The sequence below is a fragment of the Alosa pseudoharengus genome, unplaced genomic scaffold (genome assembly GCF_046254945.1).
Source record: "Alosa pseudoharengus isolate Yale_2024_CS ecotype anadromous, Long Island Sound unplaced genomic scaffold, YU_APseudo_1.1 YU_APseudo_1.1_scf_20, whole genome shotgun sequence".
Classification (NCBI taxonomy): domain Eukaryota; kingdom Metazoa; phylum Chordata; class Actinopteri; order Clupeiformes; family Clupeidae; genus Alosa; species Alosa pseudoharengus.
In genome coordinates this window covers 9376676-9402893 of record NW_027468664.1, presented here as the reverse complement: position 1 = coordinate 9402893, position 26218 = coordinate 9376676, and the positions used below count along the sequence as shown (strand labels likewise).

Genomic DNA, 26218 nt, shown 5'->3' with positions numbered 1-26218 from the left:
ATGTCCTTTTAAAGCAACACTAGGCAATAATGTTCTACTTTTAAAGGGATGTTTTTAATATAGTATCACCTTCAAATTAATTTTCATGTATGGTCATGTAAAGGACCTAAAATTCAAATGTTTAGCAAGGTTCCCTGATGATTTCTGGTGTAAGTAACATGGACCCAATTATTTCATTATAGTCTAGTTGACAGAAAGGTGAACCCGGAAATGTTGAATACACCAAGTTTTATGATAGAAATATATAGTATGGGTCCCCAGCATGCAGAAACTGCAGGATGCTAATTAGCATATGTTGGGCAATTTGTGTAATTAAGCTAATTAGCATAAATGAGCATAATTGCCTATTGATCATATTATAGTTTTTGTTTCTGCAAAACAAAATGTTTTTTTGGCCAAAATGGTCAATGTTAGTATGTTTTTAGGGGTTACTGGAGATGCTGAGTCCATATCTGACATTTTCAAGACTCAAAATCACTATATAAACATGGTTTGGTCACGTTCTTACTCTCATTAAGCTGATTTTGCTGAGTTTTTGGGGGCGATTTAGACTGATTTTTGGAGGATAAAAATGTTCAGTGTTCAGGAATAATTTCAAGTTATTTCTGAATTCCACAATAATTTTGGAAATAGCTATTCACTGGCCCTCTGCTGTGACTCACAATTGAGTAACAAAGGGAAGAACTAGCCTCTACTACTCTTCCTGTCCTCATCCGTTGTCCTGTCGCCATCTTCTCCAGACTCTTCATCCCTGTCCTTCTGCTCTTTTAGCTGTGTATATATATATATATATATATATATATATATATATATATATATATATATTGCAACATGTAACATCACTGCCTTTGCAGAAACAATAATTAGTACAGGCCAGGCCTGCGGCTGCACAGCTGCACTTTCCAGATACATGTATACACAGTTTTAACCCAGCTTTGCAGTTACTGCTGATAACATCTAACAAATCAGCAGGAGCAACAGGACTTGAATCGAGGGTGGGCGAGTTCCTCTCCTTTCTTCATACCTGTCTTCTTACTCCATCCAAACGCGGTGATATCCACAGCCGGTGGATCAGGGCGGTCTGCTGCTTTCCAAAGCAGCACCTGTAGATGGGCACGTTTTCCATGGAGGAGTAAGTCCATCCCCAAAATGCACCAGTATACAGGAAATCACATCAAAGAAATTAAAAAATTTCTGAGGAAGGACCCCCAAAGCCCCCTTCCACATGCGACAATTAGTGGGGGGCCCTTAATACATCTGGGCCCAGGGGCCCGAAAGTTCATAATCCGTCCATGCTCACCGCTAGGTGGATGCCCAAGCAAAAGGATCTGAAGAGAGCCCTTGTAAGGGGTACTAAGAAGCTTACAGAGGCCTTCAGTAGAAGCCGCAGGAGGAGACCAGCCATCGCCTGGGCCTGGCTACGGGAGGAGTGCTAGCCTGAAGAGGATCTCGATGCAGTGGACACGGCGGAGAAGGGCTTCACGCGACCGGGAGAGCGGCCTTGGAAGATGAGGTGGTGATGCCGACCTGGGCGCTGACTTCACCGTGAGAAGACCTTGAGCCCCTGGCGGCCCTGTCTGCGGAGCAGAGCAAAGGTGGAGCGGCAAGGAGGTGGTGCCTTGAGGATGGACGGTTGGCGGAGCCGTTTAAGGCACGACGGTTGGGCAGCTCCGGCGGAAGGGCCCTCTGAAAAACGGAACTCTAATCCTTTGGGTGCGTGTGGGAGGCACCATGCTGTGCGGGCGCCTGTTCTTGTTGGCCTGTTCGCCGGCGGTCTTCAGAAAAATAAGGGGAAAAAAAGTTTGTTGTGTGAAATCCGATGGCACGAGCCAGAGAGAAGGTCTACGTCTTGGCACGACCGTGGCGGAGTGGAGCGGCCGGGAGCAGCGGAGGACCGATATGCGACGAGGCAGCAGAGGAGGGACACCAACGTCGGTAGCTGTAGCCCGATTGCGCAGCGTGGTCCGGCTACGATGGAGCTGGAGTCTGCTGCCTCGACTGGCGAGACGACGGAGCAGAGCGTTGGAGGTGCGGTGCCAGTTATGGTGTTCAGTGGTGGGGAGTCTGTGCCAGTGGAGGCTAGGCCCCGCCAGGTGTTGGAGGAACGTTGTGGTGGTGCACACTGCGAAAGTGCGACCTGAGGGTGTTCTCTGTTTGCTGGACTGAATGTGCCGAGGACGGCAATGGCTTGTTGGGGGAACTGTGTAACGTCAGCGTGCTGGACTGTGCTTGAGATTCCCACAATGTTTCGCGCTGGGGATTCTGGGAGAACTTTGGGGTTGTTATTATGTGTGCTTGTGCCTGTATGGTGCGGCTGCGTCCAACCATAAGGTGCGAGTGTTCTTGACTTCCTTGGCGTGTGCTATGTTCTGTGCCGATGTCCCTGCACTGTAAAATCTAACACTTGTGTAAACTTGCATTAACCTTGTTTCCTTTACTTTCAGCAACAAATGTGTGCATCTTAATGATTTGAGTAAAGTAACAGTTACTTCCATGTTGAAAAAAGCATGTTACTTCATAATAAGACTGAGGTCAACTTGTCTGAGACAAGTAACCTCAACAGTGACAAATTTCTACCATTAGGAGGCGAACTTGCGCGTATTTCTGCAGGGAAGAAGAAGAAGAAGAAGAAGTGGGAGCATGCAAGGAAGACGTTAACGTTACTGTGCTGGAGTGATTTGAATTTTCGCCCTCTCAGTTTGCTCTTCCGAAGAGTCGTTGTTGAAAGCATTCAGAAGATAAAAAATAAACATCAGACCTTTTCCTTTCGGAAGACTTTGTGGTAAGCTGTAAGGATATACATGTTGGTGAACTGTTTTTATTTTGCCCAGGCATGTTTTTGGTTCGAAGGAGCTAACATTAGATCGATGGCCCCCCTTCCCCCCACCACACCACAGATGTTTTGCATTAACAGTTGGATAAATGAATGTGTAACTTTAACTACTAGTAAATTACTGTCCAATTCAAAGTTGGCAGCTAATTTAGAATTTTAAAGCAGGAGGTAGTGAATACAGAATCAAAGTTAAGGTTAGCAGGTTAGAAGATGGTAGTGTAAGCATGCAGTGGAAATGTAAGCATTGCATTTTTTCGGCAGACAAAAGAGGTCAGTTATTTAAGCATTATCGTCTAAGACATGGCAGGTATTCGGCAACAACCAATACCTTGTCTTCATATGGATTGTTTATGCACTTTTCAGTCATATGGGGAGCCCTGCACTGAAGCAGATTTTTTCATACATGTGCGTAGTCATTTGAAATTAACATTCCATGCCCATATGAAGGCTGTGATTTTCATACTAGTGTGTATTCAACATTTAAAGGAGAAGTTCGGTATGATATTGATCTAAAGTGTGTTGAAACATGATACCTTGAACTTTTGTCTCATAGCTCATCTCGGCTTGTCCCCTGCACTCCGAAATCTGGCGCTATTAGCCGATGCTACCAACAGGTTTCCGATGGGGGTGCCTCGGGCATCGGCCTAGCCATGCAAATAAATCACTGGTTTACACCATTTACGGTAAGTGGTAAGTTTCCATGGATGTAATACAATGCTGAAAATTGCTTGTATGTTTCTAAATCTTTTGTATCATTTCATGCTGATGACATCCTCAAGAGATCAACACAAAGCTTGGATTACTTGCAGCAGCATTACCGTTAATTTATTTTATATTTCAACAAGGTACAGTTTGGACGCTAATAACTAATTAGTCATATATTTAACTGTTGTCTTTGTGTTTCTATTTGTTTTACAGGTTACTGATGGTGAGGATGTGTGGGCACAAGTCTCCTTTGGGCTGTTGACGGTCATTGATGATGACACACTGGTTGATCCAACTCTTATCCACTTGGAGCCAGTGTCTACAGCCATCATCATTGAGGGGAGGCTGGTAATGGATGGTCTCAAAAGTTTGCCTGAGGCACTCTGCATCTTGTTTGGGTTATCATATGCCTTACACCTTGATTACCCCAAGTCAATGAAAAATACATTGAATTTCATTCAAAAGGTGATGCTTGGTTTGGGTCAGAACAAGCTACCACCAAAATGGCAAAGTCTTAAAAATCTTCTGCTGAGATGTTTTCTATTTTTTGAGCTTATATGGTTCTAAACTGAAAGGAGAATTCTGGTGTGATATTGACCTAAAGTGTGTCTCAAAGTGTGTCTCATAGCTCATTTCGGCTTGTCCCCTGCACTCCGAAATCTGGCGCTAGCTAACCGATGCTACCAACAGCTTTTTCAATGGGGGTGCCTCAGCATCGGTCTAGCCAAGCAAATAAATCACTGTTTTACACCATTTACGATGCTCAAAGTATCTCCACACTTAATTGGTAAACTTAATTCTGTGGAAATGCATGGATTCCAGTTGCTGCTACTGGAAGCAACTGGAATACATGCATTTCCACGGAATTATTTTTGGAATCTGATCCCTTATCATACCTGTTCATTCGTACTCGTCGCTCGACTTATCGTGACTAAATTCAAGATGGCTGCGAACGGTAAACTTCCTTAAGGTACTGTCTGTATAAATCGTCTTGTAAATAAACTACCAGTGCTTTTTCGAAGTTCTCAATGTCTCGTTTTAAATGTCAGGGCCCTCGGAAGTCTACCAATGAAGTGTGGAGATATTTTGAGCCTCGTAAATGCTGTGAAACAGTGATTTATTTGCATGGCTAGGCCGATGCCGAGGCAACCCCATTGAAAAAGCTGTTGGTAGCATCGGCTAACTAGTGCCAGATTTCGGAGTGCAGGGGACAAGCCGAGATGAGCTATGAGACATACGTTCATATTCTGCATCATGTTTCAACACACTTTAGGTCAATATCATACCGGAATTCCCCTTTAAGTCTGTGGTGGTAAGTCATTTAGAATTTGGCCCTATAAATTGGTGGCCCGATTAAGTTTTAAGAGATGTTTAAAGGGATATTCCACCATTTTAGGAATTACACTAATTTTTTCCATTTCCCCTTGAGTTAAACGATTGATTTTTACCTTTCTCCAGTTCATCCAGCCGTTCTCCGAGTCTTGAGATACTAGTTTTAGCTCCATCCTAGCATAGATCATTGAATCTGACTAGACCATTAGCTTATCACGTTTAAAAGTGACTAAGATTTCCAGGAATTTTCCTATTTAAAACTTGTCTCCTTTCAAGTTAGAAAGTGTAATAAGACCAACGGAAAATTAAACGTGCCGATTTTCTAGGCTGATTTGACATGGAACTATACTCTCATTCCAGCGTAATAATCAAGGAACACCATGGGCACAGCAGCACAATGATATCATGCAGCACCTGAAAATAGTCACTGTAGGCTAACTTCCAGCAACAAAGTTGAGCTGCAGCAGACGAATCGGTTAGTGACTGGATTATTACGCCTGAATGAGAGTATAGTTCCATGTCAAATCAGCCTAGAAAATCTCTACATTTGATTTTCCATTGGTCTTATTACACTTTCTTACTTGAAAGGAGACAAGTTTTAAATAGGAAAATTACCAGGAATCTTAGTCACTTTTAAACGTGATGCTAGCAGGCGAGATGCTAATGGACTAATTCGATTCAATGATCGATCTATGCTAGGCTGGAGCTAAAAGTGGTATCGCCAGTCTCAGAGAACAGCTGGATGAACTGGAGAAAGGTAAAAATCAATTGTTTAACTCAAGGAGAGGTGGAAAATGAGTGTAATTCTCCAAATGGTGGAATATCCCTTTAAGAAGACAGTATTTTTCATGTATTGTGTTAATTTACGTTAGACTACTGTGTTGATTTTTATATGGTACAGGCTACTGAGATACTTAAAGATTTTTATAAAATGTTCAAGGAGAAAAAAGGAAGATGTAGGTTGTTGCTACAGCTAAATTGTGCCATTTAAGACATTTTAAGATGTTTTTTTTTATTAAAACAACACAATTTTGTTGTTTTTACAAGAATAATAAATAATTCAAAGCCATATTTGTACCTGATGCAGTTGTAAATGTCATTATTTTAGAATAGAGCCTATTTTTATTCAAACTTGTGTATATGAGTAATATTTACTTGCTAAATTGAAGGCAATCGGTTTCCATGGTTTCACCAAGTAAGATTAACTTGCTGTTCAAGTAACTGTTACTACATATTCCAGATATGAGGAATTGGTTGATTACTTACCTCAACTTCAGAACATGAGTTTTATGAATGAAAACTAAAGTACACTTCACTTGCAATACCTAGGTAGGTTAAAGAGGAATTTGCTGTAGTGTTAATACACTACACTAAGGAATTGCTTGTAAGCTCAGTTTTAGAATCCCAGTCCACTTTAGTCTGATTTTTCAAGGCAATCGGTTTCCATGGTTTTTTTAAGTAAGGTTTACTTATTGGATTTTACAGTGTGCTCCCGACCTTTAATAAAGCTTTTGATTAGACAACGCTGTCTCATCAATCATTACACTATTAAATCTGCTTAGCATCATTAGCATGCTGCACATATTTGTTAAAGCTCTTGCATTCAAGTTGAGTGATCATCTCAATACCAATGTTTCCCAAAAGGACTTGTCCCTACGAGAAGACTATTACCTTAAACACACATGAGGAAACTTAACAGTACAATCAGTAGACTATGATAAGCTAGCCAACTATGCTTCTTTGTGTACAATATTTCCAGGCTGCAACCAGACAGCTGAATGTGGTAGAGTTGTAATAGAAATAATAGGCCTAAGCTATAGGCTAATCTGCATAAAGTGTGCTGTCATAAATATCAGACATTCAGTATTCTCTCTTTTAATATCAGGATATAAAATAATACAGATATATTATATTGTAATCCTCTGGTGTTCTAAGGTAGGCTATTGAAATGTCTAGCCCTACCCCTCCAAAAAAAAATCGAGGTTCGTATCAAACCGTGGGTCAACGGTCAAAAATTATGATACGAATCGAATTGTTAGGTTGGTGTATCGTTACAGCCCTACTGTATATCGCTAAACCCTATCCTCCAAAAATCCTCCAAAAAACCAATTGTGAGTCACAGCAGAGGGCCAGTGAATAGCTATTTCCAAAATTATTGTGGAATTCAGAAATAACTTGAAATTATTCCTGAACACTGAACATTTTTATCCTCCAAAAATCCATCTAAATCGCCCCCAAAAACTCAGCAAAATCAGCTTAATGAGAGTAAAAACGTGACCAAACCAAGTTAAATAGTGATTTTGAATCTTGAAAATGTCATATATGGACTCAGCATCTCCAGTAACCCCTAAAAAACATACTATCATTGACCATTTTGGCCAAGCAGCTCTTATAATATGATCAATATAGGCTATTATGCTAATTTATGCTAATTATCTCAATTACACAAATTGCCCAACATATGCAAATTAGCATCCGGCAGTTTCTGCATGCTGAGAACCCATACTATATATTTCCATCATAAAGCTTTGGTGTACTCAACATTTCCGGGTCCACAATGGGGCTCTATGGGCTGTCCACTGGACTATTATGTAAGCCTAGGATACACTTGACATATTGGAAACGAAAATGGAACTCCAGTGCAGACCTGAGCTAGGGGTTAAATATTTTGATAGGTGGCAGATTACATCAACATCAAATCTGCATGTTGACACAAATTAATAAACAAGAAAATCGTGGATCCTCCTATATCTTAATCTATGTTATTACTGAAAACATGGTGCAAAAAGGCGTGAACATAAGCCCTGTAGTCTACCATGGAGGGTAAAGTAGGCTACAGTGTTTTTCAACCTTTTTTGTGCCACGGCACACTTTTGACACTTAAAATGTCCCACGGCACACTAACATCCTGTGTGAAGAAAAAATAAACATACCATAGCCTAAAATTTCAAATAATACACAGATATGGCCTTATTATGGCTTCTATGCAAGACCTGCTCAATAAAACAAGTGCCCTCTGTTTCATTTGTAGGTGACTATATCTAATTTAATTGTTGTATGAACTGGATATGTGATGATTCTGTGAATACTGGATATGGGGCCCCCGTTGTACAATGCCTGCATACCACAAATAGTGCAATCATACAATCAATGAGAGCATGTGGTTATACATTCTTTGATGCAACAGTTGCTTTTCTGGACCAGTGAGTGACATTTGGGTAATTTTCTGCGGCACACCTGATGATCTCTCACGGCACACTAGTGTGCCCCGGCACAGTGGTTGAAAAACACTGGCTAAGATGATATTTTGGAGACCGTGTGTTCCCAAAAGAAGTCGCTCATGAGACTATAATAGCAGACATCCCAAGTCTCCCGGAAGTTCCGGGAGTCTCCCGCATATTGATAGCGGCTCCCTGACGCCCACAAATTAAATAAAATCTCCCGGAATCTAGAGCGAGCGATCAAGAGCGCGCACGCGAGAGGGAGACCTAAAATCGCGTGTGCATCTGAGTGTAGCGCGCACACGACAGGGGAGAGAGAGAGGGGTGGTGGTGCATGTGTGTCTGAGCGCATCCAAGACAGAGAGCATCCTGATCAGTTCAGTGTATCTAGGAACAGGAGTCACGACAGAGTCAGTCCCCCCCAAAAAGGAAAATGTAAGACCCATTTCAAAGTGTACCCTTGTTTATAAGAGTAAAAAATAATGATAGGCCTAGTCTTGCATGCTGCACTGTTTGTAACAGTGTTAGCATTGTCCATGGTGGGTTAAATGATTGCAAAAACATGTTGAGGTGAGTTTAACTAGTGTCAATTCATGTACATATTATTCTGGCCTATATTAGATGGCTTAATTGCCAAGGCTACATGAAGACCAAACTGCAAGATCTACATATTTTATTTTCACAATTAGGCTACTATCTATAGGCCTTCCTTATTTGGTGTATTGTTATTATGGTTTTTAGTATTGTTATTTTTTTTATTTATTTATTTATTTATTTTTTTTGGGGGGGGGGGGCTTCGTGATACCTCCCTGAAATGACTTTTTGCAGGTTGGGATGTCTGTAATAGTAGGCTACACCTGCGTAGCGTATGATACATATGTCATTCACTCCATTAGTGAGAAGTTTAATAAACAATTGCTGATAGGTATGCTGACTAACGTTGCTTACCAGCGGCACGGTTCCCACAGACTTTTACAGGCTGACTTTTACTTTGAAACCGGAAGTTGAAATCGTTTTTGAGGCTAGTGTAAAGGCGGATCCCCAGTATCATCTCTGAAACTTTTCTTTTCAGCGGTTTGAACGTTTGTTCATTCGGTTGTGGTAAATAACAACAATTATTTGAGTAAAAGAGTTCTCAGTGTTAGAGTGCATGTGCTCCTGCCAAGAAGTGCGACATTAAAAGTAACTTTTGGTACATCAAGCAGAGGTTTAGACTGAATAGCTACAAGTTAGCTCGCGGGCTAAGTGGACAACTGCATTTTCCCGAAAGCAAAGGCAAAGGAAATCGAGAATCTACTAGAATGGGGGATAAGGAGCTCATGTGGGCCTTGAAAAATGGAGACTTGGATGAGGTGAAGACTTTGTTGGTGAAGGTAAGACTGAGCGTTAACGTCACAACTTTCTTTACAATGACTACCCGGCCAAAGGAATGACTTTAGCCGGCTAGCCAACCTCGCCACAGATTGACTCGAACATTCGGTAAAAGCTTGACCCTACCTAGCTTGCTGTTAGCTAAAATGAGCTTGGTTTGTAAATTCTGTATCTGAACAAATATTGTGAGCTGTTATATCGTTTATTGCCAAGAGGATTTATCCTTGTATCTAGGGCGATGCATTAGCACAATTAACAGGGCAAGCTTGTTTGGTAGCTGTCTTGCTGTCTGATTCTGAGGCATTAACCAGCTTGTTGCATCTGATAAGACACCAACAAGGGAGTTACGAGCAGTTTGACAGGGATAGCATAACCTTACTGTCGTTAGTGACCCCATACATTTCTCAAAATGCTAACCCTAAAAAGGACAGTTGTATCCCAGTATCGCAAACAAAGTCTATCATAAAGTGTCTAACAAGTTGCCGAAGAAACTGCTGAATGTAACTAGCAGTTACTAACGTCTGTCTGAAGATTCCTGGTATTTGAAGCGAAAGCCAACAAAATTTCAATTGAACTGTAGCCAAATTATAGCATACTACCCAATAGCATAAGTTACCAGTCTGTTCAACTGTCAGAAATGAAGACGTTTGTCAGGCACATAAAGTTAGCTGGTTTAATACTATCTTGTAAAAAGCGAATGTGGTAACATCTCCTGTAACTTCACGTTTCTTATTTGTGCACTGTTAGGTCTTCAGGCCCATTGGGCTTGGCTTGGATGTCAGTGTAGACAACAGGAGAAATAGCTTGCCTGCTAGCAAGCTAGCGGCAACCAATGTGAGGTGGGCGTGGGTTCAGGAGCGAGGTGCAAAGAATGGTAACGTCGTTATTGTTGGATGAATAAATACCGGTATCTTAGGCATTTTGCCAAAAATGGGTGATAATAATACGTGTTGTTAGCTGTTCGATGAGTTTAAACTGCAAGCATCCAAGCGTCTCAACAGCCACGCGCTGTTCTCAGGTAGCCGATTAGCAGTCTGCAGTCTACACCCACATCTTTTAGCATACACCCCTCAGATGGTTTTGGCGTAGCAAAACGTATGACAGTTGCGAAGGCATGGTGGTGTCATCAGACATCAGCGTCTGTGATTATATTCGTCTTGAAGTTGTTTAATGATCAGTGGTTGCACTACGCTAATGAAAGCCCAATTACCAAGCAGAGTGTGGACAGGTACTAGCCTGCTGTAAGGCCTGTATTGTAGTGATCAAAGCCCAGCCCACATTGAATTGTGCCACGGCGAGAAAAAAACGACCGCAGAATTGCGTTTTTTTTTTATTAGGTGTTCTTTGCCACCATCTCACTTCCTCTCATTTTGAGAGATACATTTTTCTTCTCAACGCTCTAAAGCAGTGTTTCTCAAACTTTTTCAGACCAAGGACCACTTAACCAATAAAAAAAACCTCACAGACCACTAGCTAAAAGAAAGAGTAAACCTACTTCAACAGTATATTACACAATAGGCCTCCTCACCTTCCTTTTTGTGTCAGAGGATTCAAATGATTTAAACTGGCGTAGCTTACATAGGCATGTTGCAGAACTGTTTGGATTTACATACAAGTTGGTTCAACCTTGCAAGATATTATATTTTATCATGTCTGCTCGCGGACCACTTGGGATAGCTTGCGGACCACCAGTGGTCCCCGGACCACACTTTGAGAAACACTGCTCTAAGGTTACACTCATATTAGTATGGGAAGTATTTTGTGTTTTTGTTTTACATTATATACATTCCGAACTAGTCTTTCCATTATTCAGATTAGCCTGGTAAAACCGTAGGCTCAGTGCATTATGGTGCAGGCCCCATAAGATAAGCTTCATCATGGTTGAGATGTTAGAACCCCCACACTCCTTAGGACATAAGCATTAGGCTAGATTAGAAGAGAGAAGGGTCAAGATCTTTTATGTCACCTTGACAATGATGTATGGTGAGTAGGGAAGCGGTAGTGACATTGGTCTCTGGGTGATTATGGGTTCATGCCATGGTTGTGAGGATGAGGTTGTATGCAACTGTGAATGATGATGGAAAGTTACTAACCAAGGACTCCAGATATGCTAATATTCATTGCTGTTTCATGTAATGCTTTTCTTTATTGATTGGGTGTCAGTAGTACATGCATGTATTTTAATTGTATTTCCACATAGCCTGTGTCCATATTTGCTTTTACACATGCAAGAAGAAATGATATTTGATGACATCTGCAGTCAAGGATGATGTCAAGGCCTGTGTATGATGACCCTGACCCTCAGCCTGGAATGCAACATTAGCCTTCAAAGCATGCACCTACACGTATGGGCATGAATTTGTTCGCCCTGAGACTGACCCACACCCAACACACAGTAGAGAAATGATTTGGAGGATGGGTCATTTGTTGACAATGACACCACACAGGCCTTGTCAAAGCTACTCATGGTCTGCTGTGAGGGCATTGACCTGGAGACCCTCTCCACCCCATAACCCTTTCTAATCTGGATCTGTCCCCCCACTCAGGAGAGCTTAAAAGTGCCCTTGCACCCGGCATTCCCCCCCCCCCCCCCACCTCCTGCACTCCAGGGGACCATGGGATTTTAGCATATCTCTTGATGACCAGCACAGGGGGGGGTTAGACTGTGGTATCGCTCTGCCTCATCTGTCGCCCCATGTATCCAGTGTCACAAGATCACACCGCAGCTCCATGTAATGAGATACAGATACTGCACTTTCCTTGTCATCAACAGCACACACACACACACACTTACACACACACACTCTCTCTCTCTCTCTCACACACACACACACACACACACACACACACACAGTGGTAGAGACTGTTCCATGGACCATTTCAGAGGTGAGAATAGCTAGCCTGGAAATATCCAGGCTCTCGTACGTACATTTCATTTGTACAGAGAGTCTGGCCACTTTTCCATTGCCAAGCGTTAACTTCCTTGAAGGCGAGTACTCTGTTGAAGTTTAAAACTATTGGATCTGCCATAACCAAACACTAACGTTTGATCGTGATGTATGTCTGGCTCAAACTAGCGCACAACCTCAACGGCATCGTTCTCGTCCCACGAATATACCGCAGACCCAGACGACGTACTGAAGGGAAATTAAAATTGAGCGGAAGTACGTAGGAGGGGCGGAGTCAGGCTATAGCTTCCTATCATCTGAATTCATGGTCTGTAGGCTGTGAATGTGTTGAGAGATTAGAATTGTCGCACATTTGGTGGGATGGTAGTGTTTTTGTTGTGTTTTCTCACACTGTCTCAGCCTAAGGGTGCTACGTCTTACCACACAGTAGAAAGTGAAGCATCATGACCAAAGTGTTGCCACGGTATGTCCACCCACACCATAACTCCCGTGTCTGCGCACACACACATGTACACACACATCAGTGTCCAGTGTCTCTGTTATAAGGCAGAAAATGTATTTACGCACCATAACTCACCCTATTACACCCCTACCCCATGCTATCGGCCAGTCATAGTTAACACATTACTTTTTTTGTACACCCACAGGCTTTTGTTGACCTTCTGACGCACTTAAGCTGCTTGCTTCAAGCATGTTTGTATAGAATTTGATAATTGTTGTATACATTTGGCCTACAGCATTATAATATGTATAGTAAGACTACAGCACATTTAATTATTGTTGTTATTTCTTTTTACAGTCCTCATGCTCAGTGGTTCCTCAGTAAAATGTCACCACTAGTCATTTTAAGCTTTCAAACATGCAAGGTGGTTCTCAGTGCTGCCTTTGTGTAGGGACATGTGCAGACGGAAGAGAAAGTTTGTTCTCCCACAGCTGCACTGTTGAGAATTGATCAGTGTGAGGGCCCAATAAAACCACAGCAGGGAAGTTGGAGGATGGACTTCTCTGGCACAGTGTGATTACTGTTTGTTGTGTGTGTGTGTGTGTGTGTCTGTCTCTGTCTGTCTCTGTGTGTCTGTGTGTCTGTGTGTGTCAGTCATGTGTGGTTACTTAAACAGTGACTTTGGTGGGTAGAAGAGTGTTCCAGAGAACTCCGACTTTGACTAAAACCGCTGTTTGTGTCTTTCTGTAGGATGAAGACGTAAACCGAACTCTGGAGGGCGGGAGGAAGCCGCTGCACTACGCCACTGACTGTGGCCACGCCGATGTGGTCGAGTTTCTCCTGTCCAGGGGGGCCGACGTCAACGTAAGAGCCCTCTGTCCCCCTATCCAACGCACGCACACACACACACACACACACACACACACACACACACACACACACACACACACACACACACACACACACACACACACACACACACACACACACACACACACACACACACACACACACACACACACACACACACCACCCACCCCGGCTGTTTCCCACCCTCCCCATTTGCATCTGGTTTGCCTGCTCTTGGTAGGTGTGTGGCAACAAGCTGACAAAAGCCTTCCTGTGCGCGCCTGCTCGCCTCCCTGCAGTCTGTCGCACGTTCACTTAAGCAGGGCCTCCGATTTTTACAAGCTTTCGGAAGTGACCGAGAGCACAAGCCATATTTTAGGAAAATGTTCTCGCCCTTTGACGAGTCAAGCCGCCCTTTCCAAATGGCCAATTGGATTTCTGTTCCAGCTATGAAGGGGGCGCACACCTGATGAAGTTAATCACTTAATTAATGAGCAGGGTCAGGGTGGCTCCTGCTGGGCTTTGACTGAAAGATTGCTGCCATACCAATCCTCAGTGGACATGCCTGGACACCCCTGATATCCTTTAATCAATGTTGGCTATAAAGCTGTGACACCATGAAGAGGATAGTCCGATGTCTCTCAGCCCACACAGTGGAACCAGCGTCTCCGCACAAAATAATTTCCATACTAGTGGGGGGAAGTGGTTTTTACGATTGCTATTTACCACTTATCTCTTAGCATCGCATTTGACATCCCCCTCCTACTTCTGCTGCAGGGAGGTGACTGATAAGGCCCTCATGGCCTGTAAGGGGTGTGTGGAGCACGTACCTGGCAGAAACAAATACTCTCGCATAAAAGCCCACAGGCCTTGTGTGCGCCCCCTGTCTGTTGAGAGGGCCCATGGGCTTGTCCCATGCCTGGACATGCTCTATGTCCGTTACGTTAGCAGAGGTGAAGGTGGTGGTTAGGGGATTAGGCAAGCCTGCCCCGCCTCTGCCCCACCTCTTCTAGAGAATATGTGCGTGTGTGAGTCAGATCAGTTGTTTTTCTACGCGTCTCATTTCCCCTCCTTCCTCTTCTGTCTCATTCCTCAGTCTCTGGTGGTCATCATGTATCACTTGGTCTGTTTCTTTTTGTGTCCCCTCGCTCTTAGTTGCCTTTTCTACCACAGGTCTTGATCCTTTACGAACCCTTATTTTGACATCCCCTTTTCTTCTTCTTTCTCATCTTAATGGTATTCTCCATTACCTACTTCCTGTGGTCAGGGGGAGTATTTCAGTCTGGAGAGTTTTGAGAGGTCCCTCCCTCACCACAACACACATGCCCATAGACGCACACACACGTACGCACACACGTACGCACACACGTTCACACACACATACACACACAGACACGTAAACATCAACCTTCTTCTCTAAACAAAGTGTTTTGTGAGTGCTTGCTTCTCAGTCCCATCCCACACACACAAACAAATAAGGAGTAACGCTCTCTGAAATGGCCTGATAAATCCACACCTCTCCCTGGGTAATTCATCGCTGAGATAAGCTGAGGAGAGAAGCGGAAAAAAAGTGCCTCCCCTCTTCACGAAGAGAAGGATGGATATTAGGGGTGAACGATTTTGGAAAAAAATCTAATTGCGATTTTTCTCACCAATATTGCGATTGCGATGCTCTTTATCTTCTGTCTTATTCAACAAAAACAAGCATTATATTATTCTATAGTATGACCAACACAAAATTAGATAAGTTAAACATAAACTGTTCTTTCCTGGAGCCCAGGCCTATGTTATGATGGCATTAGGTCATTGAATAAGATTGATGAATGAAATATTTTTTATTTAAACTATTTTAATCACATTAGTAGACCTATATTTGTTGAACTTCCAGCCTTGTAAACATTTAATGATTCTGATTCGTTTCTATTTTGTTTCTATTTCATGTAGATATGACCTTCTTTCGTTAGTTAACAAATACATGCAGTGGCACTGACACGGCTTCTCATTGTCCTGTGCTCTCCATACACACACACACACACACACACACACACACACACACACAGACCCGCTCCTCTCCTCTGTAGGCTACTTGCACGTGAATCGGAACAAACTACTGTAGATTGTTGTAGCGCAAATAAATGCGGCCGAATGACCGTTCGGCTCGGTGTTAACTAAAGGTTAGCATCATCAACACCACAGCGCAATACGCATACATGCAAATTAACTAGTTTGTTCATATCACAACAAAGCCAATAGCAAAGACAAAACTCTTTAAAACAGGCAAAGTTATCAGCAGTTAGCAGCATGTATGTAGCCTAGAGCCTTAGCTGGTAAGCTAATGTTAGAACAGCTGGGTTTTTGGTGGTTAGCTGTGTCAACTACTTGCGGATAACATTATGCATCAATTCATTACCTGTGAGATTAAATGTTTGTGCCGCCAACCCTCTTGGATATCGCAAATGCCCCCACTGTCACTGTACTCCAGTAAACAAAGTCCCCAGTGCACAGGTGAATGGCTGCTGTGCAGCCTAAACAGTCGTGGAGTTTTAATCGTCAGCTGGACAAGTGAACGAAGTTACCAGCCAGAGTAGCAGCACAGGGGAATTATGAACTAGAACCAGGGACATGGCAGGTTCGGGCAAAAGGTAATGAAGAGGTTTATTTTTAACCAAAGTAGCTCTACTGATCAGACCTTTCTTGACACTGTTAGCTGGTCCTCTTGTTCACGTTTCTTGCTTTTTCAATGGTCGGAGAAAGAGTCGGTGGCACGTCGGCAAGCGCAAGTATAAATGCGTTTTGGTGACGTCACATATTACAAATCGCAGCCTTTGCGGTTTGAAAATCGTGTTTCATCATATGTCGATATTATCGCAAATGCAATAAATCGTTCAGCCCTAATGGATATGACCGCACCCTTGCGTAGGAGGCCAAAACGGCCCATAGAGCAGTCCATGAAAAGGACGATATTATGCATTGCTTTTGCCCTTGTTGTTCTTTGTTTGGTTAAAACCTGTTTTTCTTCCTCCTTTCATTATAGGCTGCAGACAAACATGGCATCACTCCTTTGCTCTCTGCCACTTATGAGGGTCATCTCTCTTGTGTCAAAATCCTGCTGGAAAAGGTATGCAATTGGAAGCTGCACCATACACAAGTTTACTTTTCCTCAAAAAGCCTACACGCTCATTCACAGAAGAGATACTCACTTGTACCCATACCCAATCCTAGGCAAAACACGCACACAGAAAGGGTCATGTCACAGAAAGGGAGACTCTTATGAAGTGCAACAGCACAGTAGGTGCCCCAGTGGGTGGATTTCAGGGTTGGCTGTGTCTGCAGATGAGGGATGAAAGGGGCTTCATACAAAAAAGTCCTCTATGCTTCTTACCCCCCTTGTTTACCTCCTTTCTCTCTCCCCCTCTGTCACATGCATTCTCTCTGTCTCATTTTTACATACGCCTTTTCTGTGTGTGTTAGCAAGCGGGAGGCTTCTGGAATGTTCCCAGAGTGTGGAGTGCAGGGCTCCTTTGTTTGTTATTTTTGTATGCTCCCAGGCGGTGCCAGCATTCTCTCTACAGGTCTCTCCCCCTCCGCTCCCCGGCTTCTGGCACATACTCTCCTGAGTTGATGCTAGCTGGTCACCTCTCTCTGCATGCCTGAGGCTGTGCACGATGTTGTTTTACTTTCTTTCTCACACTGTACCCCCACCCTGTCTTCTCTCTCTCTCTCTCTCTCTCTCACACACACTCTCACACACAAACACCCGCACACAATTTCTCTCTCTCTCTGGTGTTCTGAAAACCACTGATCGTTTCACTGCTTCAGATATAATGCTGAGTTCAAGGGTGTGGGATAGACTATCTCAGGTGGCTGAATATAAAGTTCCACCAGCTACTTTTTACATGGGCCCTGTATCACCATATCTGGGTAGGTAGTCTACAGATCACACACACACACACACATACACATACATACATGCTCACATGCACACACTCACACTCACTCACTCACTCTGTAGCTTTATGTGAAACCATGAGAAGAGAGTAAATGGATTCTACCCTGCTGAGAAAGCTGTTGAAGTTTTGTGACCAGAACCTTTTCTTTAGACACCTTATGTGTGACTTTTCTTGTCAGTTGCAGTCTTTCTTTTTATATGACTAGATTTAACTCTCATGTTTGGGGGGGGTTTGTCAGGCTTTTGGAGTCCTTGAAAGGGCCCCATATAAATTAGATTCTTCGTACTGACGGCCTGTGGAGTCTGTTTTCACCTGATAAGATCTGTCTCGGGAGAAAGTGGTGAGAAGACCTGATGTAAAGGATTTGTAAAATCAGAAAGACCCCTGGCTATCACAAAGAAGCTGAAATTACATGGCTGAGGTAGAGGTTTACTTAAAGCTGCTAGCATGTTAAGTTCCGCTCCCTGATCCGCCACTGTGCTGATAAAGCATTGAAATCTCAAGCTGTGATAAACAAGGACACACCTGTATGCGTGTGTCATTGAGTGAACAGCTTTCACTTAGGTATGTGGTAATGTTTCAGATGGAAAAGCAAGGTTGTTTAATACTAACATTGCCCACTTGACTTGTAATGCTTTGGATCAGTATTGTGGGTGTATGGAGTATTGTGGGTGAGCAGATTCATTAGAATGGTTTCCATGTGACTTTTGCCCATGCTATTGGCATGCCATGGGTTTTTGGTGTAGAAAATCTGAATGAAGACCAAAATAAATGATGGTGCCCCTCTATGGACCCTTTCAAGAGAGTTCCATTATCATTACATTACATTTTACATTACATTACATTTGGCTGACGCATTTTTAACCAAAGCGATTATCAGCATCATAGTTGGCCCCACAAGGCTTCCTTTTTAACATTCCATGTTATCTTAATGCAGAGGAAGTAGATTGGGGCCCAAATAGAACGTTCAAGCATTGTTTTTGTTTTTATTGTTGAAAGGGTCTATAGACTCCCCATGACTCCCCACATCCAATTGTTCAATGTTTATTTCTAGTGTCCAATCTGTGGTTTGTGCCAGATTGGTATCTTGCTTGACCCCCCACCCCACCCCCCCCCCCCCCCAAGCCGCACTCCTCTCCCATTATATGGAGGCAAGTAAGCTCCATAGCTAGACTACGCCCACGACAGCACTCGGCTGGATAAAGTCGGATATTAGAAAACGTGGTGTCTGTCATTAATTCACCCGCGGTGAATGAGGAGGAGGAAGACTGAGTGGAAGGATTAAGAGGGAAGCGAGGGGCCATGGCGAAGGACTCACACGCTCACTGGGTTGAGAGTTGCGGGAGCTTAAGGCGAGAAAGGTCAGAATCACCCATCGGCCCAGTGAGCTTTTGCCGGCTTTGACCCAGACTTCCATTAACACAGTTGTTAGCCTTCAGTACGTTTGACATTTTGCTGGCCCTGTGCTTTAACTCACCGCTGGTGGAAAGGCAATATTTGCCATGGCACCTTCTGTACAGAACAGCCGTACCTAAAAACTGTTTTAGCAATGAAGGTGAGATGTGGTTAGCACATCAGGGATTACATTTTCCAAACTTTTAGATGGATGAAGGACTCCAGTAGGTTCAAGGGAGTAGACCCCTGCACTGACCGGCAAGCAGCTCTCTGATTGGCTTTAAATAATGGATGCCTTTTCTTTAACCCGCTGTGATCCCTGTGGTTGTCGCAGGAGGTCAGAACAAAGATGTGCACACGACCAGAGGCCTTGAGGGACCGGGAGAGGTGAACAGGCCATGTTTGAGCTTTTGCTGCTAGAGGCTATTTGCACAAAAGTGCCATGACCGTGCATTGGCAAGGCATTTATTTACCATTTAATGAGGAGGTGTACAAGGCTTGTCCCAGGATATTGACCAAATGAGTTGGTCTCTCCATAGATTTCTGTTTTTGTTAATCCTAAACATACATTTCTCTTTAGGAGCTTCGGAGGTTTCAGTCTCCTGTAAGACGAATTAATTTCTACCGCTGGCTAATGCTACAGTTACTTTCAGGGAGCCCAAAAAGAATTTGAACCGTATCAGTTTGTGGGTGCGACATACTATGTGTAGTGACATTTATCAGTTAGAATAAATGGTCGGCCCAGCCTAACAGGAAGCCGGTTTTTAGGTCCCTGTAGCAGACAGCTATTTCCTCTTTTCTATATATAGACTCTTGCACATCATATTCAACACAGTGCATAGAGGCGCTGGCTGTAACTGCTGGTGAGAGATTGCCTGTATAGAACTTCTCTTTTCAAATAAGCTAGACCACGTTACTGTGCAATGGATCTCATGAACTTCTGCCTGTATAAAGATCCTGCAGGGTTTATTTTAGTTTATTTTGTTTATTTGAACAAAACTCAGATTTTTTGGATTTTGGCTAAAGACTTTGGATCTGACTGTCAAAGAATGCCTGAATGCATGGACAAACGAGCAGATATCTGCTGTTTGCCTTTCACTGATGTTTGTACTTCTACTTTTTTTTACCCTTCATTGTTTCCTTTTTTCTTTTCTTTCTTTTTCCTTCCTCCTCCTCACTTCCTTTTTTCTTTGTCTGAGGAAGTATTGATCCCCAGCCCCACTCTGCCTCTCCGTAAGTAATGCCATGTAAAATATGTCCACTAACAGCCACCGGCCCTTGAGTGGAGCCCGGGGGTTAATAAACTCCAGTAAGCCTCACTCACTCACAGGACTGATCTCTAAAGAGGGCCTCACTGGCCCAGCTGATAGATTATACATGGAGAGTCTCTCCTTTCCACTCAATAACGGCCTAATGAAGACTTAAAGGACACCTCTAGCAGCAACAAGCTTGCGTTTCTCTCCTCGGACACATACAACCTACCTCGTGATTAAGGCTTCGCCTGAATTTTCTTGCAACTTGTCTGTGTGATGTGGAGTGGGGTACAGTAGGGAGCAGAGTTCATCTGCTTCAGTATCAACACAAGTGGATTTGGAAGAGTCAATTAGCAGATGCCACTTCAGTAGAGTTCCCACTAGACAGATTGTTGAGAATGTCTCTCGACCTTCTTTACATTTGGGCCAGCAGTGGCCATGACGGCCTTCCACTCCAGTAAAAGCAAAAAAGCAAAGACTCCTTTATGCCCCTACACCACCACCACCTGTGGTTTATAACGAGATAGATGAGCTTGGTCTGAGCCAGTGTTGTATAAAGTACTAGAAAGCAATACTTGAGTAAAAGTAGAAGTGAAAGTTACCTTTTAGAATATTACTTAAGTAAAAGTCTTAAAGTATCTGATATATACTGTACTTAAGTATCAAAAGTAATGTTCTGCTATTTAATGTACTTAAGTATTTGAAGTAAAAGTAAAAAGCAAGCGGTGTTATTTTTAACTTTTATTGTGACTTTATTTTGGCTTTCTTATAGTAAAGCATAAAGCACATTCAGGGTTCCCATATCTTCTTAATCTCACTCATCAAATCAAATCACATTCTTTTCTAGGACTTTTCAGGCACAATTCTCTTAAGTTCAAAGAGCAAACAGCATATTTTTAGAGCTGACATCAAAGAAAAAAACAGAAACAGAAATGTCACTTTTGTATGAACTTCAGGTAAAAATGAAAAATAAATAACTTATTTATTTCACAAAAATGACCTGCTTGTAGGGAGAACATTTTGGTCATGTGGCATGAGCATTTCTAGGGCTTACTCCCCAGGTCACCATCTCTCACACACACACACACACACACACACACACACACACACACAGGCCACCTATGTCCAGCAGCTACTAATATGCCAGTCATTAGTTGAAACTGAAAAGGTGTCTGTTCATCTTCAAAAGAAGCTGGTTTTCAAAGTTGCCAGAATTCAGTGCCCGGGAGTTTCAGGCCTAAGACCGACCATAGTGGTGGAAATTGGATAAATGAAGCAACATTTCAGCTCTTACTAGTTTTTATTAGTACCATGGTTCAACAAATGTGTAAAGGTTATATAATAATTCACTTCAACTGAGAAGTTAACAAAAAATATTCCACTATTCCACAAGTTACCAAAACAGAAAGAAAGAAAGAAAGAAAGCCTTTGAAATGTAGCCTATGCCATGCTTCCTCAAAGAGGCATATGGAACTAATGTTTAGGCTTCATGTTTTTTGCATGGGTAGGCTATATTGTTTTTGGTGATTTAGCCTACTCCTTTACTACACCCTCTTCTGAGCAAACAAGGCATATAGGTTTATCATGTAGGGTAATTGCTCTTTCTTACATGAAATAACTTTAATTTATCCTCTCTACTTGTCCCTGTAGTCATGGCCTCCTCATCACTAATTTCGGGCTCATCATTTTCAGTGGTCGACTGGTTGATCTGCTGCTCAGTCTCTCCTGGCCTCTTTCTACCATCTATCCTTCCTGACGCTTGTGTCTACTGTAGGGCCGACTCGGCTATCCGTATCTGAGAAAGCATTTTGGAAAAGACGGGCTATATGGACCCAACCAACTCTTTTTGGGAGGGGAGAACACCCTCACGTAGGCTACAACCCATGCAGAGGCATTACATTGGTGTCATGCACAGAATGCGGAACGTGTCCTACTTTAAGAAAAGATAGACTAACGTGACAAATGTCAATATTTGTTTCCTCGACTGGCCCAAAAGTGAAGCGGCCCACCGGGAATTCTCCCGATTCTCCCGATTACCCACCCCGGGCCTGATTCAGTCTTACTCTTCTTGGACTGAAGACAAGTCCTGCGATGCTATGGATAAATAGCCTTTCACAGGCCGCTGAGGCAGGTAGCGGAGTGTTCAGCTTCACAGAAAGTTGCCAATGTACAGAAACATTTCTTGCAAATACGGCCACGGGTGTATGACGTTATATTCACCACTACCCTGTTCACCGAGTTCACCACTATCATCGGGGTGGTCGTCTATGATAACGGGAGGTCCTCCAGTAGGTGCTCGTGCTTCCATGGCGGTTTCAGTTGTGCGTCCTCCTCCTTTAGCAACAAACAAGCGCTGAAATAGAGTGCGGAGCGTGCGTAATGCAATCTAGGAGCAGTGATTCGTCAAACCTCCCTTATTGCAGTCGCACACATTTCTTCTAATTTTATGTTTTAGTAATGAGTAACGAAGATGCTTAGTGGAAATATAACGGAGTAAAAGTATACATTTTATCTAGGAAATGTAGGGGAGTAAAAGTGGAAGTTGACATAAATTTAAATAGCGAAGTAAAGTACAGATACGTGAAATTTCTACTTAAGTACAGTAACTAAGTATTTGTACTCCGTTACATTACAACACTGGTCTGAGCCAACAGTTCATACATTTAAACTCACGGCAAGGGGTTGCCTTTGAGTGTGTGTGTCACTGGGAATTGTTCGTTAACATGGTTAGGAGGAGGTTGTCAGACCGGCGCTAGACGGACTCCATCAGTTGCTCTGATGTCATGAGGCATGTAGTGGGAAGCGAAGGTGAGCAGGTGAGAACGAGAGGATGTGTGGGAAGGGAACTCGAGATGGCCAGAGGGAATCTAACCCCCCCCCCCCCCCTCTTATTTCAAGTAGAGCAAGAGAAGGAATGTGTTTTATTTGAAATAAGTCATAGCTGGTCTGGATGTAGACTCAAGGCAAGGAATACAGTAGGTAGCAAAGTAACCTGTTGATGGTCTGAGCAGTGTTCAGCACAAGGCGGATCATGTCTTGCCAGTGGTTGACAGAGTTGCTGAGAGGACTGCATAGCCGCTTACACTGCGTGCCAAAGCTGCCCGCTGGACTGGCTGAAAATCTTTTGTTAATCCCTCCCTAAAGTGCATCACTGGATGACCAAACACAGGATCTCGGCACAAACAGTAATAATCCTCTGCTCAGTTGCATGGCCCCAAAACCTAATTTCCCAACGTCAGGTTCTGTTTACAAGGCAAAAGCCTGTCCCTTTCATAGGCCCCTGTCCAAACGGAGTGGCCTGATGAGGTCAAATTTTCACTCCAGTCTCCCAATTAGAGGTGGCTGTATGAGGGAAGCCGGCAGCCTTGTCTGTGGAAATCCCTGTTCCCAGGTCCTCGCTCCACTGCCTGCATGGCACCAAGTTCTAGCCTTGGCATCAAAAATAGGTCAGGGCCTCTGTCTTTTCACACAAACACGCACACACACACACTCTCTGTAGGGGTTTCTTTGTTTCTTTTCTCTGTCTTTCTTGCATCTGTCTTTCCATCCATCCATCTCATTGACTGTCACTTAGAAAAGAAGTGTGTTTACTGACTTTGATGTTAATATTGAACTAAGATTCCAACCTTGGAGCATAGTGCACAAAGTCATATTTCCCCTATATTTCTTCCCATATTCCCCCTCTCTTGGCTGTTGTGTCTATTTCTACTTACTCTTTCTGACTCATGGGTAGTACATCATATTTACATATTTGCTTGTCTTGAACAGTCCATCTCTCCTTAGTACTCCAACACACAAAATGAATACATGGTTACACATATGCATTTTGCAACAAACTACTACATACCTACCACTGATAACCATGCAAATGGACGCATAGTTAGTATTGCCTGTGGCTGCAGAAGCATCAGTAGATACCAACTTGGATGGGCCGATGCTGATAGTGACCATGTGTGGGATGGTGCCCTGCTGCAGGCTTTGCAATGTGTGGAAAAAGCAGGAATTGAGGAGTCTGCTGCTGCAGATCACAGCCAGAGGGCTGTTGGAGAAGGAGGAAAAGTGTGTGTGTTTGTGTGAAAGGAAGGAAGGATGGATGGATGTGTTAAAGGAACACTTAGCGTTGGAATGTAACCGTGTATCGGGCGTTGTTTTCTTCTCTTTGCGCAGGGAGCTGACAAGGAGCGGAAAGGGCCAGATGGCCTCAGTGCCTTCGAAGCGGCCGAGAGCGAAGCAATCAAGGCTCTCCTCAAGTGAGGTGAGTCCTGTGGAAAGAGGAGAAGGATGGACGGACGGACAGACAAACGGATGGACAGACAGACGTGGCGATTACCCCAGACAGACGAGACGGACTGACGCCTCTTCCCCATCCATCCCTGCAAAAAAACAAAAACAAATCCTCTCGTCATAGCACCACGCATCTGTGTGATAGTTGTGTTTGGTTTTCATGACTTATATATTTTTTTCTTTTGTTAGGATGATTATTGTTATTTTTCGGTGGAAGGTCAGGGTGAATTTTCCTTTTTTTCCAACTCTTAGAATTAGTTATTCAGTGGAAAGACAATTAAAGAAAAAGAAATGCCTCGCTTAAGGACCAATAGCTGAACAAATTTCCCAATTACTCCACAGTCCGCCTTAAGTCCTGAACCCTAAATCACACCACTGAACTAACAGACTTTTATTGTTGGTGTGAACAAAAGAGACTAGCACTTAATGGCTGATTTCATACCCTATGAGAAACACCTTCCTAAATCTGAGCATGAAAAAACTATGTGTATATATATTTTTTTCTACACACAAAGTACTGTAAGGCCACACAGTAACTGATATGATTGTAGGGGTAACAATAGTCATTAAAAAAATAGTGGGTCAGAATAAAAAAAAAAAAACGGTTGTAAAATAGGACTGCTTTCAAGCACTGATTTGTGCAGCTGCCCCTCATTCTGGCTATGCTAGATTGCCCTTACATGTTTATGGCCTCTCTAAACTTCGATATTCTTTCCTTATGAGTGGTGGGGAGGTTGTAGGTTGTATGGGATCACTGTTTCTGACTATATGCCATCAACGTATCCCTCCATTCACATTTAACCACATATCACACTAAGACCGAGACACAAATAACAAATATTTTCAATTACTGACAAATGTACAACCACTTTCCGTCAAAAATGTTGGTTTGTATTAATTCCAATGTTCATAATTGAATAAAAGGTACAAAAATATCAATGGAAATTCCTATTCATCTCACCCACAACTTTCACAGTAGCTCTTCTGGACACGATAGCAGTTTTTAAGTTGCAAGTGTTTTTCCTTCCTCTGTTTTCTTTTGCTTTTCTTTAATACCTTGTTACTGCAATCATGATATATAGTAGCTCATTGGTGCACAATTACTTAACAGGCTTTGGGTTTGGTTTCTCACACTCCGAGTTTGATTAAGTCTCCTGCTGGCTTAATGCATGCCAGAACTGCTTCTGCTGGAAAGCTCTTACAAAAGATAAAACTACACAAAAAAAGGACAAAAAAGTGGCTGCTTTTCTGTTTTAAGTTGCTTTCAGATAGTGGTTATGCATTGGAACGCTTTATAACTGGCATCGTTGTGAGAACATGTGGAATAAAGAAATGAAATAAACAACAAAAAGAGAACAAAAATACAGTCTCGTCTGACTTAATTTTTCCATTGATACCGTGCTACAGAGTAATGAAACGTTTCATGCCTTGTTCCATACTACAAACTCAGTAGAAGTGAGTTAACGATCCATATGCCGTATCCAAGTCATGCATAATTGCATTCATGGCTCAAACCTCTCCTCACCCATACTGGCTCCCTCATACCACACCAAGGGCCAGAAGATATCCTGCATGTTTAATTATAATGACCATTCCATTATTGGCTGAATCAGTCAGGCCCGAGACTAATTCAGTCAACTCTGCCTTTGGCAGCTCCCTGCATCTTGAGCTGTG

General features: G+C 43.0%; 1 protein-coding gene across 1 annotated transcript; it reads left to right on the top strand.

Moving 5' to 3' along the window:
• Positions 1-9108: 9108 nt before the first annotated feature.
• Positions 9109-25906, top strand: mtpn (myotrophin). The gene is made up of 4 exons (XM_076296490.1): positions 9109-9464; positions 13564-13677; positions 16697-16780; positions 24428-25906. Exons 1-4 carry the CDS (start codon positions 9393-9395, stop codon positions 24512-24514), a joined length of 357 nt encoding a protein of 118 aa, XP_076152605.1. The 5' UTR covers positions 9109-9392; the 3' UTR covers positions 24515-25906.
• Positions 25907-26218: the final 312 nt, after the last annotated feature.